Source organism: Mangifera indica, chromosome 1 (assembly GCF_011075055.1).
Source record: "Mangifera indica cultivar Alphonso chromosome 1, CATAS_Mindica_2.1, whole genome shotgun sequence".
In the NCBI taxonomy this organism is placed as follows: domain Eukaryota; kingdom Viridiplantae; phylum Streptophyta; class Magnoliopsida; order Sapindales; family Anacardiaceae; genus Mangifera; species Mangifera indica.
In genome coordinates, this window is record NC_058137.1 from 2,413,377 (window position 1) to 2,429,433 (window position 16,057).

Sequence of the window (16,057 nt, forward strand, 5' to 3'; positions counted from 1 at the left end):
GGTGAAGGTGGTAATCAGATTACCACCTATATTACCTGCTACGTTAGCATTGGTAATAGAAGATTACTGTAATATTTTATTACTGACAAACCAAACAAGAGAATAAAAGATAGATTACCAAGGTAATCTATCTTACTGTCAACCAAACGCACCCTGAGCGTAGTTGGCCAACGAACTTGAACCTGGGTTGTTTGTGAATTGATTGTCTTCGTCATCTGGTTACTGGGGCAATACAGTTTTAGTTTAAATTTTAATTTCTCTTTGGATTTTACTCTAGCAAAGGGTGATGATCCAATTAATTTGTTTTAAAAGAATATTATCTGAGCGATGCATACCCATTTTTAGATATATAAATAAATAAATATAATATATTATTATATAATTAGATATTATTTTATCTTTAATTTAAAATTATTAAATTATTTGATGAAATATATCAAATATATATCCGTTTATATATAAAAAATAGATATATATTTAGTTACATAATATTTGTTAAATATTTTTTTACATTTTTTTTAGCGGAATTTATCTCATTATTTAACTTTGAATTTTTTGGCGAGGGAAAAAATTTGGCTATGGTTTGGTACTTTGACGATATCATGTACTTGTGCATAAATGAAGATCAATATGATAATTTCCTTGTTCGAACTTGTAAATATCTCATGCAACTAAATTAGTCAACTGGATGAGTTTGGCTTCTATCTATTTCCTCATTCCAACCTGTACGCACAAAGAAAAGCCAAATATTTTGTAAGTTTTTTAATAATTAATTTGTTTTATAATTAGACACGATGAAATATTCTTTAGACGAAAGGAGTTAGTTGAGTCTCTTTGACTTTAACAATTTTTCACTTTGACGTACGTAAATGTCAACGGACTCTTATTGATTTTAATTTTTTTTTAAAATTTTATATATAATAAATTATATATTCTAAATTATATGTAAATTTCAAAATTATATCTAAAATAGAAGAAAAATTTAAACATCTATCTATGAATTACTTGTTATTCAAATTTTTAGTTAGGAATAAGGATAAAATCGTTATTTTATTTATAAATCTTAAAACTTTGAAATTTATACCATTCCCTCCTCCAAAGTTTTAAAAACTAAATTTTAACCCATTCTCAAAGTTTAAAAAGTTTAAATTTCACCTCTAGGGTTTATTTCCTTCTTCAACTATCATTATTTTGATCGACAACCAACGTTTTTCATCCATTTTTTAGATCTTGCTATAAAAGACAACCATCCAAATGTGACAACAAAGGATGAAGAAGTGTCATATTTCATCGTTTTTCATCGCATCATCCAGAAGTAATGACAAAAGATGATGAAATGTCGTCCATCATTATGTCATCCGTACGACAAAGGACAATACTTTGTCGTTGTGTTTAGACAATAGGATGAAGGACGATAAAACGTTATCTTTCGTCAAGTCCTTCGCTTCTTTCCGATCATCAGCCAATTCTCTAAGCCACAAAGATGAAACCTGAAAAGGGAAAAAAATAAATTTTTTAAAATTTAATCATAAGGGATAAACATGAGTTTTTTAAACTAAAAAGAAAAAAATAATATAAAATTTTTAAGTTTTAAAGTTTATAGAGAAAATAATGATTTTACTTCTACTTCTAATTGAAAATTAAGATAACAGTTAACTTATAAATAGGTGTTTAGGTTTTTATTTGGTTTAAAACTTAGGTGTGAACATGTCCTTTTCCCCTTTTGTTTTTATTCAATCTTCAACTTTTTAAATTTTATTTCTAGTCCTAAAATCCAGCTAAAAAGTTTCTTCGTTCTTTCGTTCATTCAAGCTGGCAATTGTGGGACAATTTAAAATCCTTCTAATGTCTAAGTGTTCCATACGCGCATGTTGACGTTAATACCAAGTTTGTTCATCATGTGTTTCAGTGTTTCATATTACCAGATGTAGGGATTTCATGAAGTGTTAATTTTTTAATGAATTGGATCCAAGAAAATACAATATGAACTTAATGGAGACAGACAGCATATCTTTATATTGGAATTTTAAGTTTTCAATTATATATAAATAATTGTACATGCTTGAGCATGACAAATTAAGAAGAAGAAAACGAGTAAAATCTGCTCGAATCTTCTCACATTGTCTTCGATGAATGCGTTGTTTATAAAGTCATGATCACGTGCGTGATTTATTTGAGCCGTGCTGGAGACTTCTTCTTCTTCCTTCCATTCCATTCCAGGCAATACTTTTCTGTTTGCCTTAGCTACGTGGTGACCTCAGAAACCACGTAAGGCTAATTTTGATTATTATTTGACCTATAAAAAGTCGAACACGGATGGCTTTACTTTTATCAGCCATCCATTTCTTATTTGGAGAATAAGATTGTTACGTTGGGCTGATTATCAGAAACGAAGGAAAAAAAATCATCACTCGTGTAAGCATTTTTCCTTATGACTAAAATTATATACAGATGTTAACATCAAGGTCCATTAGCTTTTGACTAAACACTCCAATGACCATCTTTGAGACACTTTTATTCTACTTCCATAATTAATAGGGGTGATAATGTGTGGGTGAGGGAGGTCGAATATCTTAATCCTTGTTCTTGTTTTTGTAAGAAAATTTATTTTTTGGTCCTACCCTATTTCAATGCAAAAATGATGAGAAATTCTCGTCTTCTCTGTTGAGATGATTGCTCTTGCTTTCTCTGTCCCATTTCCGTGAGAAAAATTTCTTTCTCCATCCTTATTAGAATAATAATAAGACATTTATTATGTATTACGATGTATTTTTAATAATTCAAAATTTAAGTGTACTTTAATATTTAATGATATATAAAATATATAAGAAAAGAGATAAATCGAAGAGAGAATGAGTTGATGATATATTTATTTTTATTTGAGTCCCATTATTAATTATAGAGATTTTAATTATCACATCATCGTCTTTGTCTTCATTCTTATTCGAGAATTCTCTCCATGCTAAAAGAGGAATGGGTTAGGGATTTGTTTGGTTGGTCAAATTGCCAATCTCTAATAATTATGTATAAAAATAGTAACAATCTAATTGCACTATTTTAAGTGGGTTTGTTCATCTTTGAGACTGGATTTGAACTGAATCAAATTTATTTCAATATAGCTAAGCTAGAGTTCGAATTTGGTTCCGGTTTGAGCTCAAATTGAGCTTTAATTATTCATATTACCTCTTATAAATCCACCTAATAATTATTCAAAATCAAAATTTATGTTCTTATAAATAATCATATTTCCTCTTTTTTGCCGCATTCAAAAAATGAGACTTTGATTTAACTGATGAATATTTGAAGACCCTATCCATTCAATTTGAATTGAAATCTCATTAATCCAGAATTACTTGTGAATTTACATGAAGAAACAAGGCAGACGAGACGACCGTCGTTAATGAATTGGTTCCAATTCAAATTTGTCAAACTCCCAGAATTTTCCCTTGAGGAATCGCTCTTATTTTTCAAACGGATATCGTCACATCTGATGGTATAAAGACTGTTTGTGATCTGAACGCTTACGTGTTAATTTTTAAGGTGGACCCAAATCCATGGCCTTTTCTGCCTTAGCGTTCAAGAAAGATTTCCTGAGAAGGTGGAGCGAAACTTAATTAATCCATAATTTAATGTCAAGTTGGCCTTAAAAAATAATTAATTTGGATTTACTTTCTCTGCTTCACGTGTGCACTGAGATTTTCACATTGACATGCCATGCCAGTCTTTATTTTTCATTTTTAAAAATACACTCAAACATTTTACTTTGAAATTCAGAGAAAGTTAAATTATATAAATTTCAACCAAATTTATACGAAATAATTTTAATATAAGAATAAAAATAATAATTTTTAAATAAGAAAAAATAGAATAAAAATATAATATAAGAATAAAAAAATAAAAAAATCTATACGAAATAATTTTAACCAAATTTATTGTGGATGACGGATGTGAACCTTACTTTTTGAAAATTAAAGTTGGAATTGTGGTTTCAGCAAATCTTGGTGGGAAAGGTTCTTTTGGCTTTTTTTTAAACTGATGGTTCTATCGTTACAGCGCCGGCATTCTTATGCAATGTATCTAACGACTCTCTCGTGGAAACATGGAGTAACGACTAACGAGTATCGTTTCTTTTACTTGTTACTATTTCATTCAGTTCTGTTGCCACGCTACTGAGCTGGAAGGTTCACACGTGTACCGCGTAAATGACTTTAAAAGTCAAAAAGTCTACAAACGCACCTTGTAATGTCCAAGCAATGGCCTTGTTTGTCAACCCTGCGTCTATAAATTCCCCTGGACAGTGCAACGCTGGCAAACGAAACGATTGCTCAGAAGAACCGTAGCTTTCTTCTCTTTCTCATTCATAATCAATCACCCACCAACAAAATTTTCCTGGGAAACGAACAGAAAACCGATACTCGTTCTGATATAAGATGCCGAGAAAGGGAATGAGAAGCATCTGCTTTAACCCCAAAACGACGTCGTTGCTGTCCATCCCTCGTCAACCAAGACCTACTCCGGCTCTGTTAACAAATCGTCCCAGCTTTTCTGAATCAACAATGGAGAAAATCATTGAATCGGCGACGGAAATGATCACCAAATGGGATCCCGACTCATCGACGTATGCTAGAGTGACTTCTCTCTTTTACGAGGATAAGAGAGAAGCCATGCAGTTCTTGAAGTGCGTTAATGGTCTACAGAAAGCTATGCATTTGCTAGTTTCAGAAGATTCGGCTTCTGAAAAACTAATCCAAGCTCAAAATTTGATGCAAATTGCGATGAAGAGACTGCAAAAAGAGTTTTACCAAATACTCTCCATGAATCGGGCGCACTTGGATCCGGAATCAGTCTCCACAAGATCATCAAGATCTACCAGATCGAGCATCTCAGATTACGAAGACGACGGAGAGGATGATGTTCGAGTAGCAGGCGATTCCATCACGGAAGTAGAAGAAGAATCTTCAATCGCCATGGCGGATTTGAAATCCATAGCCGATTGCATGATTTCCGCAGGCTATGCTAAAGAATGTATAAGCATTTACAAAATCATACGCAAATCAATTATCGATGAAGGTATCTATCGTCTTGGTGTGGAACGGTTCAGCAATTCTCAAATCAACAAAATGGACTGGGAAGCTCTTGATATTAAAATCAAGAACTGGTTAGACGCCGTGAAGATCGCCATGAGAACACTCTTCAACGGAGAAAGAATCCTCTGCGATCACGTCTTCGCTTCCTCAGACTCCATTAAAGAGTCTTGCTTTGGCGATATCTCCAAAGAAGGGGCTTTAATTCTGTTTAGCTTCCCAGAGCTCGTCGCTAAGACGAAGAAATCGCCTCCGGAGAAAATGTTTCGTGTGCTTGGGATGTACACAGCCATAGCTGAAAACTGGCCGGAGATTGAATCAATCTTCTCCCACGAATCAATCTCCACCGTCCGATTACAGGCTCTCAATTCACTCGTTAAACTCAACGAGTCAGTCCGTGGAATGATTTCAGATTTCGAGTCGTCAATACAAAAAGACTCGTCAAAATTCCTCGCCCCCGGCGGCGGAATTCATCCCTTAACCGTCCAAGCAATGAATTATCTTTCCCTCCTCGCCGATTACAGCAACGTTCTAACCGATATTCTCGCCGACTGGCCCCCGCCAGCAAAATCATCCTTGCCGGAATCTTACTTCGACAGTCCAGACTCCACCGACGGACCGGCGCCGTCCATCACTTTACACGTAACGTGGCTCATTCTTGTTCTTCTATGCAAACTTGATACCAAGGCAAAACTTTACAAGGACGTCTCTTTGTCATACCTATTCTTGGCAAACAATCTTCAACACGTCGTATCAAAAGTCCGTACATCGAATTTGCAATACCTCCTGGGCGACGAATGGATTAATCGGCACGAAGCGAAAGTGAGACAGTTTGCCGCCAACTACGAGCGGGTAGCATGGGACCAAGTTGTCAAATCATTACCGGCGAATCCGACGGCCGCGATTGCACCGGATCAAGCGAAAGATTATTTTACGAAATTTCAGTCCAGTTTTGAGCAAGTGTGCAAGCAACAGAGATCGTGTATCGTGCCGGACTCGAAATTGCGGGACTATATTAAGTTGTCTATCGAGAGAAAGCTGGTGGCGAAATATCGGGAGTTGTATGATAAGCATAGATTAACAGTGGAAGGAGAAAATAATGCCGGGATGGTGGTGGGATTTTCGCCGGGAGACGTCGGAAATTACTTGTCAGAGCTGTTCTTTGGAAAGATTGAAGCTTCTGGTTCTGGAAGTCGGAGTTCGTCCTCTCATCGGCGGCATTTGCGGTTGAAAGCTTAGAGTTTTGAAGTGGAGCATTATTTTATATGTTTTTTTCATTATTATTATACCATTCTTCTAGGATGTAAAATTTTGGTTCGAAAATAATAGAAGCCACGAATTAAGAACAAAAGAATGACATTTCAGAAATATCATAAATAATGAATACAGCTACAGAATTTTCAGTTCTTAATTGAATTTCAAAAAGATTTGCCTGCTTTCTCAACTTGCATGCTTTCGTGGGAAATTCCAAATTTCAACGCCGACTGTTTGTCTCCTTTGTAATGTTGGCGCCTGGAGGTGGCCAGTTCAGGAACTATTGGTTGAAGCTGGCACCGAAATTCAATGAAGTGAAGGCAATTCTGGCCACAAATAAAGTTGAAAGAAATAATAGACAAAAATGGCTAAAATTTAAATAAAGCCACAGCCCTACATGATCATATTATCATTAATTAAATGTAATGTTTAAAATACAATGTGGGTCAATTCCAAATTTGCCATTGTCAACAATCTATAGTGTAGAGGCTCACAAAGTGACACATGGTGATTTTAGTATTACATATTTGTTATGCTTAGGATATTTAAAGATAGGCTGCAATATACAAGAAGCAATAACATTTACATAGCAGATGGGAAGGCAATAAGATCACAATGAGGAAATCGAAACGAAAACAGAAACAAAGAGACAGAAATTGAATCGTATATGTTTATAGATATCTATAGTAAGGTTAATTAGCAACTGCTACTTGATCAGCTGGCCGTTCGATATTCTGCCATCCCGCATAATGTTGAAGCAGCTGTTTGAGTGTGTTGGAGGGAGGTTCAACCGTCCATACTGGGTAGTTTTCCCTTGGGTCAAAGATGCTTGTTTTAACATGATTAGATTACCTAATTGTTTGGTTAGAGTTTATTTCATCAACCAATCCTTACATGTTCCTTATTTTATCTGAGTTTGACTCCAATAATATAAATGTATTCATTTTTAAAACTAAAATTTTCATACTGTAAATTCATTTTAAAACTTAAAATATTGATAAATGTGTGATTTTTATTGTATAAACTCTGACAATTGAATGATGTATCGTATCATATATAAAAAATTCAATTTTTGTATCGTGTATTGTATATCATATCAAATAATATATCATTTAAAATATAATAATAAAAATTTTTAAATACCACATCATCATCTTAGAAAATATAACATGTGTTACATAAAATTTTAAAATTTATTATATACATTCCTATTACATCATTATTTTAAAAAATATATATATTTATTCATATAGATAATATGTATCATATAATATATCTATGATATCGTATTAATTTAATATATTTTATAATATATATCAATTTCTATTTATATTAACTCATATTATAAAAAAAACATATTATATATCATAGCATATGTAATAACTATAGAATAAACTAAAAACCTCTAGAATGGATTAATTTTTTATGTGAAGACCAGAAAGCCATCCAGAGTCTCTTTACCAATTGTCAATGCCAACATGAAAAACGCTTTTGTATATTTTTGAAGCATCATCAATGTCAATCGTCTGACATTATTTGATTAAATTTATTTTATGTGCGTGCCAAAGATCTCTTCTTCCTTTCGTATAGGTTAATATCCATTATTAATTGACTAATGAAAAGTCAAATATAATATAAATAAAATACTTAAAAGATAATTTAAATAATAAATAATAAGATTTTATATATATAAAAGAATATAGATTTAAAATTTTTTTTTGATGATATATTAAAATAAAACCCTTATTTTATCTGAACTAGTGGTTAGAGACTTAATATTCAAAGTGAAATCCGGCAAAACCGACCAAAGTGGAAGCCGTATGGATTGGTGTGTTTGTGTAAACTAAAAAACTATGGCCTATGCATGAAGGCTTTTAACTTTCATACGGTAATGAATATGTTTTCTACGTGAAAACTGAAAATGGCCGTCCAGAGTCTGTAGAATGACAACATGAAAAACGCTTTTGTATATTCTTTAGAGCATCAATGTCAGTCGTCAGTCATCGTTGAACCACCCCATCGATCAACGTATGCTGTCTTTTTCTTATCGTTTTCAGCCGAAAAGGGCGGTGAATATTGAAAGCCATCTTCATCCTGCATGGACATTAAAAGTCATCGTTCCTGAACCTCTTAAGGCAATCACGAATCACCTTTCCGTACTGTATTTCAATTCCTAGCATCATCATTCCTTTAAATATTTGTTTGTTATCATAAAAAATTCAATACCAAGTTCAAGTACAATGTTTCGTTTGCGTGTACGGAGAGATGTACTTTGTTTCTTTAATTATTTGGAAGGTTGGAAGCTTGGGGATAGAGAGTTTGACACTGGTAGATGTAGACATAAAATTTTAAAAATCAAAATTAAATAAAAATAAAATATAAAAAATTTATAAAGAAATAATGGAATAAAAGGAGAGATTGAGGATGTAAATCTCTAAATTTAATAATTGATTTTATAATAATTAAAATCAATGATTTTAAAACATTGTTAGAGAAAATTTGAATTCATACTTTTTTATATCATTCAAACTATTTTTTTGGATTCACAATAATTGTTACAAGGGGCCATTTGATTGTTGGTCATTTTCTTGTAAACATTTTGATTGGTCGATTAGTTTTTTGGCCTACCATTTCCTTGAGATGCCAACAACACATTAATGTGAATCAATCAATTCATTTTTGTTTTCTCTTTAGAGGGTATTTGGATTAAGAAATGTTTTATTACCAAAATAAATAAAAAAATATTATGAAAATAGATTATTGAGCATAAATTATTACTATATTTGATAAAATTTAATAACAATGAATAAGTATAAATAATTATTGTGTTTGGTTAGATGTAATAAAAAAATATATATATTATTTTATTTAAATGTTATTGGGTATAATTATTTAAAAATATTTTTATATTAATTAAAAATGAGATTATTTTTACTAAAAAAATTAATAAATAAAGATACAATTATAATAAAATCAAGTTAGCCTAATAATCTTTTTAGATACATACCCATTTTTAGATATACAAATATATATCATGATATAATTAGTTATTATTTTATTTTTAATTAAAAATCATCCAATCTCTTAATGATTATGTACCTATTTGTATACTTAAAATAGATATATATATATAATTTTATTGATTTTATAATATTATGAGTTATTGTTACAAAATATTGGTTAAATACTCTTTTACCTTTTTTCTTGTGTGATTTCTCCCATCATTTAACTTTGAATTTTATGGCCGGATAAAAAATTTGGCTTTGGTTTGATACTTTGATAATATCATATTCTTGTGCATAAATGTAGATTAAACTGATAATTTCCATGTTCGAACTTGTAAATATCTCATGCAACTAAATTAGTCAACTGCATGTGTTTGGCTTCCATCTATTTCCTCATTCCAACCTGTACGCACAAAGAAAAACCAAATATTTTGTAAGCATTTTAATAATTTCTTTGTTTTATAATTAGACACAATGAAATACTCTTTAGACGGAAGGGGTTAGTTGAGTCTCTTGATTTAAAAATTTTTTCACTTTGATATATGTAAATATTTTGAAAATTTTTTAATTTAATACACAATAAAATTATATATATTTTTAATATATAATTTATGTATATATTTTTGATATATGTAAATTTCAAAATTGTACTTACGATAGATAAAAAATTCAAACATTAACTTATAGACTAATTATTGTCCAAATTTTCAGTTAAAGATAGAGACAAAATTGTTATTTTATTTATGAACCTTAAAACTTTGAAATTTTATCATTCTCCCCTAAGTTTTAAAAACTAAACTTTAAGTCATTTTCAAAGTTTAAAAAGTTTAGATTTCACCCCTAAGATTTGTTTCCTTCTCTATCTACTATCATTCTGACCGACAACCAATGTTTTTTACCCATATTCTAGATCTTGCTATAAGTGACAACCGTTCAAACGTGTCAACGAAAGATAAAGAAACGTCGTCTAGAAGTGACAACAAAAGACGATAAAACATCATCCTTTATTGTGTCATCCAAACGATGAAGAATAACGCTTCATCGTTGTGCTTGGACAACAAGACGAAGGACAACGAAATGTCATCTTTTGTCAAGTCTTTCCGATCTAGATGATATTTCATCGTTCAGATCTGAACGACAAAGGGTTGTTTTTAGTCAAAGAAGACCTTCGCTTCTTTTAGAGCATTTGAAAAGTAATAATAAAAAATTTTTAAATACTACTTCATCATCTTAGAAAATATAGCAAATATTGTATAAAATTTTTAAATTTATTATATATATTTTTATCACGTTATCATTTTAAAAAATATATATTTTGATTAATGTAAATAATATATATATAATATAACATATCTATAATATTATATAAATTTGATATATTTTATAATATATATTATTTTTTATTTATATTAACTCATATTATAGAAAATATATCGGACATCAACAACTATAAAGGAAACTAAAAACCTCTAGAATGGATTAATTTTTTATGTGAAAACCAGAAAGCCATCCAGAGTCTCTTTACCAACAGTCAATGCCAACATGAAAAACGCTGTTGTATATTTTCGAAGCATCATCAATGCCAATCGTCTGTCATCATTAAACCGCCCGATCAAAACTATGTTCTTTACATTAGTTTTCTGACATTACTTGATGTAGAAATAGTGATGATCAGGTGCGTAATTTATTTTATGCATGTGCTGAAGATCTCTTCTTCCTTTCGTGCAGGCTAATGCTGATTATTAATTGACTAATAAAAAGTCCAATATAGCACAAGTAAAACCTTTAAAAAATAGTTTGAATAATAAAAAATAAGGTATAAATTAAACTTTTTTGATGATATATCAAAATAAAACTCTTCTTTTATCTGAACTAGTGGTTTGAGACTTAATATTCAAAGTGAAATCCGGCAAAACCGACCAAAGTGGGAGTCGTATGGATTGATGTGTTTGTGTAAACTAAAAAACTATGGCCTGTGCATGAAGGCTTTTAACTTTCATACGGTAATGGATATGTTTTCTCCATGAAAACTGAAAATGGCCGTCCAGAGTCTGTAGATTGACAACATGAAAAACGCTTTTGTATATTTTTCAAAGCATCAATGTCAGTCGCCAGTCATCGTTGAACCACCCCATCGATCGACGTACGCTGTCTTTTTCTTATCGTTTTCAGCCAAAAAAGGGCGGTGAATATTGAAAGCCATCTTCATCATGCATGGACATCGAAAGTCATCGTTCCTGAATCTCTAAGGCAATCATAAATTACCTTCCCGTACTGTATTTCATCATCATCCATTGAAATATTTGTTCGTTATCATAAAAAATTCAATACCAAGTTAAAGTACAATATTTCATTTACGTGTACAAAGAGAGGTACTTGTTTCTTTAATTATTTGGAAGGTTGGAAGCTTGGGGATAGAGAGTTTGACACTGGTGGATGTAGACATAAAATTTTAAAAATCAAAATTGAATAAAAATAAAATATAAAAAATTTGTAAAGAAATAATGAAATAAATAGAGTGATTGGAGATTTAAATCGCTAAACTCAATCATTGACTTTACTATAATTGAAGTTAACGATTTTAAAGTATTGTCAAAGAAAATTTGACTTCATACCTTTTTATATATAAAATCTCATTTTTTATCGTTCAAACTATTTTATTGGATTGTGAAAACATATCACAATAATTGTTACAAGGGGCCATTTGATTGTTGGACATTTTCTTGTAAACATTTTGATGGTGGATTAGTTTTTTTGTCTACCATCTCCTTGATATGCCAAAGACGTATTAATGTGAGTCTATCAATTCATTTTTGTTTTCTTTTGAGAGAGTATTTGGTTTAGGAAATGTTTTATTACCAAAATATAAAAATTACTTTGAAGATAGATTACTAAGTATAAATTATCACTATATTTGATAAAACTTAGTAAAAATAAATAGGTATAAATAATTATTTTATTTGGTTAAAAATAATAAAAGAATAATAATATATTATTTTACTTAAATGTTATAAGGTTTAATTATTTTAAAATATTTTTTATATTATTTATTATATTAATTAAAAATAAGATTATTTTTATTTAAAAAATTAATAAATAAATATATAATTATAATAAAATCAAGATTAGTTTAATATTTTTTTAGTAACTAAAGTGTAAATACCTTTTATATTATCTATCATATCATCATTATTAATAAAAAATTATAAAATTTTTTTATAAAACAAATAAAATAATATAAATAATAAAAAATAAATTATTACAACAAATTTTATAAACATTTAACTAAACATCCTCTGAAAGTATAAAATTATTACAACCTTAAATTACTTATCCAGACCTTTTTTTTTTTTTCTTATTTCTCTTAGATTTTTTTTAGCAATGTGTTACTCTTTTTCCATCGTCTTTAAAAGTTTTGACTTTTCTTTTGATAATGTGGTACAATATAATCAAACATTGGTCCGGCAAGATTCCTTCCAAACCATGTCTCTTTAATGTCACCAATCATCTTTATTACTCTGAGGGGGTGTTTGGTTTGGGTAATGTTTGATTACTAAAATAGAAAGATTACCTTGAAGATAGATTACTTAGAAGATTACTGGGTATAAATGATTGTTATGTTTGATAAAATTTGATGGGTATAAATGATTACTATGTTTGATAAAATTTGATAGGTATAAATAATTATTGTGTTTGGTTAAAGGTAATAAAATATTACTAGTAAATTATTTTATTTAAATGCCCTTAAATATAATTATTTTTAAATATTTTTTATATTATTTGTCATATTAATTAAAAATAAATTTATTTTTATCTCAAAAAATTAATAAATAATAATTTTTCCATAATAAACTCAAGATTACCCCAGTAATCTTTAAATACCTAAGGTGAAGGTGGTAATCAGATTACCACCTATATTACCTGCCACGTTAGCATTGGTAATAGAAGATTACTGTAATATTTTATTACTGACAAACCAAACAAGAGAATAAAAGATAGATTACCAAGGTAATCTATCTTACTGTCAACCAAACGCACCCTGAGCGTAGTTGGCCAACGAACTTGAACCTGGGTTGTTTGTGAATTGATTGTCTTCGTCATCTGGTTACTGGGGCAATACAGTTTTAGTTTAAATTTTAATTTCTCTTTGGATTTTACTCTAGCAAAGGGTGATGATCCAATTAATTTGTTTTAAAAGAATATTATCAGAGCGATGCATACCCATTTTTAGATATATAAATAAATAAATAAAATATATTATTATATAATTAGATATTATTTTATCTTTAATTTAAAATTATTAAATTATTTGATGAAATATATCAAATATATATCCGTTTATATATAAAAAATAGATACATATTTAGTTACATAATATTGGTTAAATATTTTTTTACATTTTTTTTAGCGGAATTTATCTCATTATTTAACTTTGAATTTTTTGGCGAGGGAAAAAATTTGGCTATGGTTTGGTACTTTGACGATATCATGTACTTGTGCATAAATGAAGATCAATATGATAATTTCCTTGTTCGAACTTGTAAATATCTCATGCAACTAAATTAGTCAACTGGATGAGTTTGGCTTCTGTCTATTTCCTCATTCCAACCTGTACGCACAAAGAAAAGCCAAATATTTTGTAAGTTTTTTAATAATTAATTTGTTTTATAATTAGACACGATGAAATATTCTTTAGACGAAAGGAGTTAGTTGAGTCTCTTTGACTTTAACAATTTTTCACTTTGACGTACGTAAATGTCAACGGACTCTTATTGATTTTAATTTTTTTTTTAATTTTATATATAATAAATTATATATTCTAAATTATATGTAAATTTCAAAATTATATCTAAAATAGAAGAAAAATTTAAACATCTATCTATGAATTACTTGTTATTCAAATTTTTAGTTATGAATAAGGATAAAATCGTTATTTTTATTTATAAATCTTAAAACTTTGAAATTTATACCATTCCCTCCTCCAAAGTTTTAAAAACTAAATTTTAACCCATTATCAAAGTTTAAAAAGTTTAAATTTCACCTCTAGGGTTTATTTCCTTCTTCAACTATCATTATTTTGATCGACAACCAACGTTTTTCATCCATTTTTTAGATCTTGCTATAAAAGACAACCATCCAAATGTGACAACAAAGGATGAAGAAGTGTCATATTTCATCGTTTTTCATCGCATCATCCAGAAGTAATGACAAAAGATGACGAAATGTCGTCCATCATTATGTCATCCGTACGACAAAGGACAATACTTTGTCGTTGTGTTTAGACAATAGGATGAAGGACGATAAAACGTTATCTTTCGTCAAGTCCTTCGCTTCTTTCCGATCATCAGCCAATTCTCTAAGCCACAAAGATGAAACCTGAAAAGGGAAAAAAATAAATTTTTTAAAATTTAATCATAAGGGATAAACATGAGTTTTTTAAACTAAAAAGAAAAAAATAATATAAAATTTTTAAGTTTTAAAGTTTATAGAGAAAATAATGATTTTACTTCTACTTCTAATTGAAAATTAAGATAACAGTTAACTTATAAATAGGTGTTTAGGTTTTTATTTGGTTTAAAACTTAGGTGTGAACATGTCCTTTTCCCCTTTTGTTTTTATTCAATCTTCAACTTTTTAAATTTTATTTCTAGTCCTAAAATCCAGCTAAAAAGTTTCTTCGTTCTTTCGTTCATTCAAGCTGGCAATTGTGGGACAATTTAAAATCCTTCTAATGTCTAAGTGTTCCATACGCGCATGTTGACGTTAATACCAAGTTTGTTCATCATGTGTTTCAGTGTTTCATATTACCAGATGTAGGGATTTCATGAAGTGTTAATTTTTTAATGAATTGGATCCAAGAAAATACAATATGAACTTAATGGAGACAGACAGACAGCATATCTTTATATTGGAATTTTAAGTTTTCAATTATATATAAATAATTGTACATGCTTGAGCATGACAAATTAAGAAGAAGAAAACGAGTAAAATCTGCTCGAATCTTCTCACATTGTCTTCGATGAATGCGTTGTTTATAAAGTCATGATCACGTGCGTGATTTATTTGAGCCGTGCTGGAGACTTCTTCTTCTTCCTTCCATTCCATTCCAGGCAATACTTTTCTGTTTGCCTTAGCTACGTGGTGACCTCAGAAACCACGTAAGGCTAATTTTGATTATTATTTGACCTATAAAAAGTCGAATACGGATGGCTTTACTTTTTTCAGCCATCCATTTCTTATTTGGAAAATAAGGTTGTTACGTTGGGTTGATTATCAGAAACGAAGGAAAAAAAATCATCACTCGTGTAAGCATTTTTTTTCATGATTAAAATTATATGCAGATGTTAATATCAAGGTCCATTAGCTTTTGACTAAACACTCCAATGACTATCTTTGAGACACTTTTATTCTACTTCCATAATTAATAGGGATGGCAATGGGTGGGTGAGGAGGGTTGAATATCTTAATCCTTGTTCTTGTTTTTACAAAAATTTTTTTATTTTTGGTTCTTACACTAATTCAATACAAAAATGATGAGAAATTCTTGTCTTCTCTGTTGAGATGATTGCTCTTGCTTTCTCTGTCTCATCTTGGTGAGGAATTTTTTTTTCTTCATCCTTATTAGAATAATAATAAGACATTTATTATGTATTATGATGTATTTTTAATAATTCATAATTTAAGTGTACTTTAATATTTAATGATATATAAGAT

General features: G+C 29.8%; 1 protein-coding gene across 1 annotated transcript; it reads left to right on the plus strand.

Annotated features, from left to right (window-relative positions):
- Positions 1 to 4,275: 4,275 nt before the first annotated feature.
- LOC123214157 (exocyst complex component EXO70H1-like) lies at positions 4,276 to 6,495 on the plus strand. Its single transcript, XM_044633909.1, has one exon. It carries the CDS (start codon positions 4,431 to 4,433, stop codon positions 6,321 to 6,323), a length of 1,893 nt encoding a protein of 630 aa, XP_044489844.1. The 5' UTR covers positions 4,276 to 4,430; the 3' UTR covers positions 6,324 to 6,495.
- Positions 6,496 to 16,057: the final 9,562 nt, after the last annotated feature.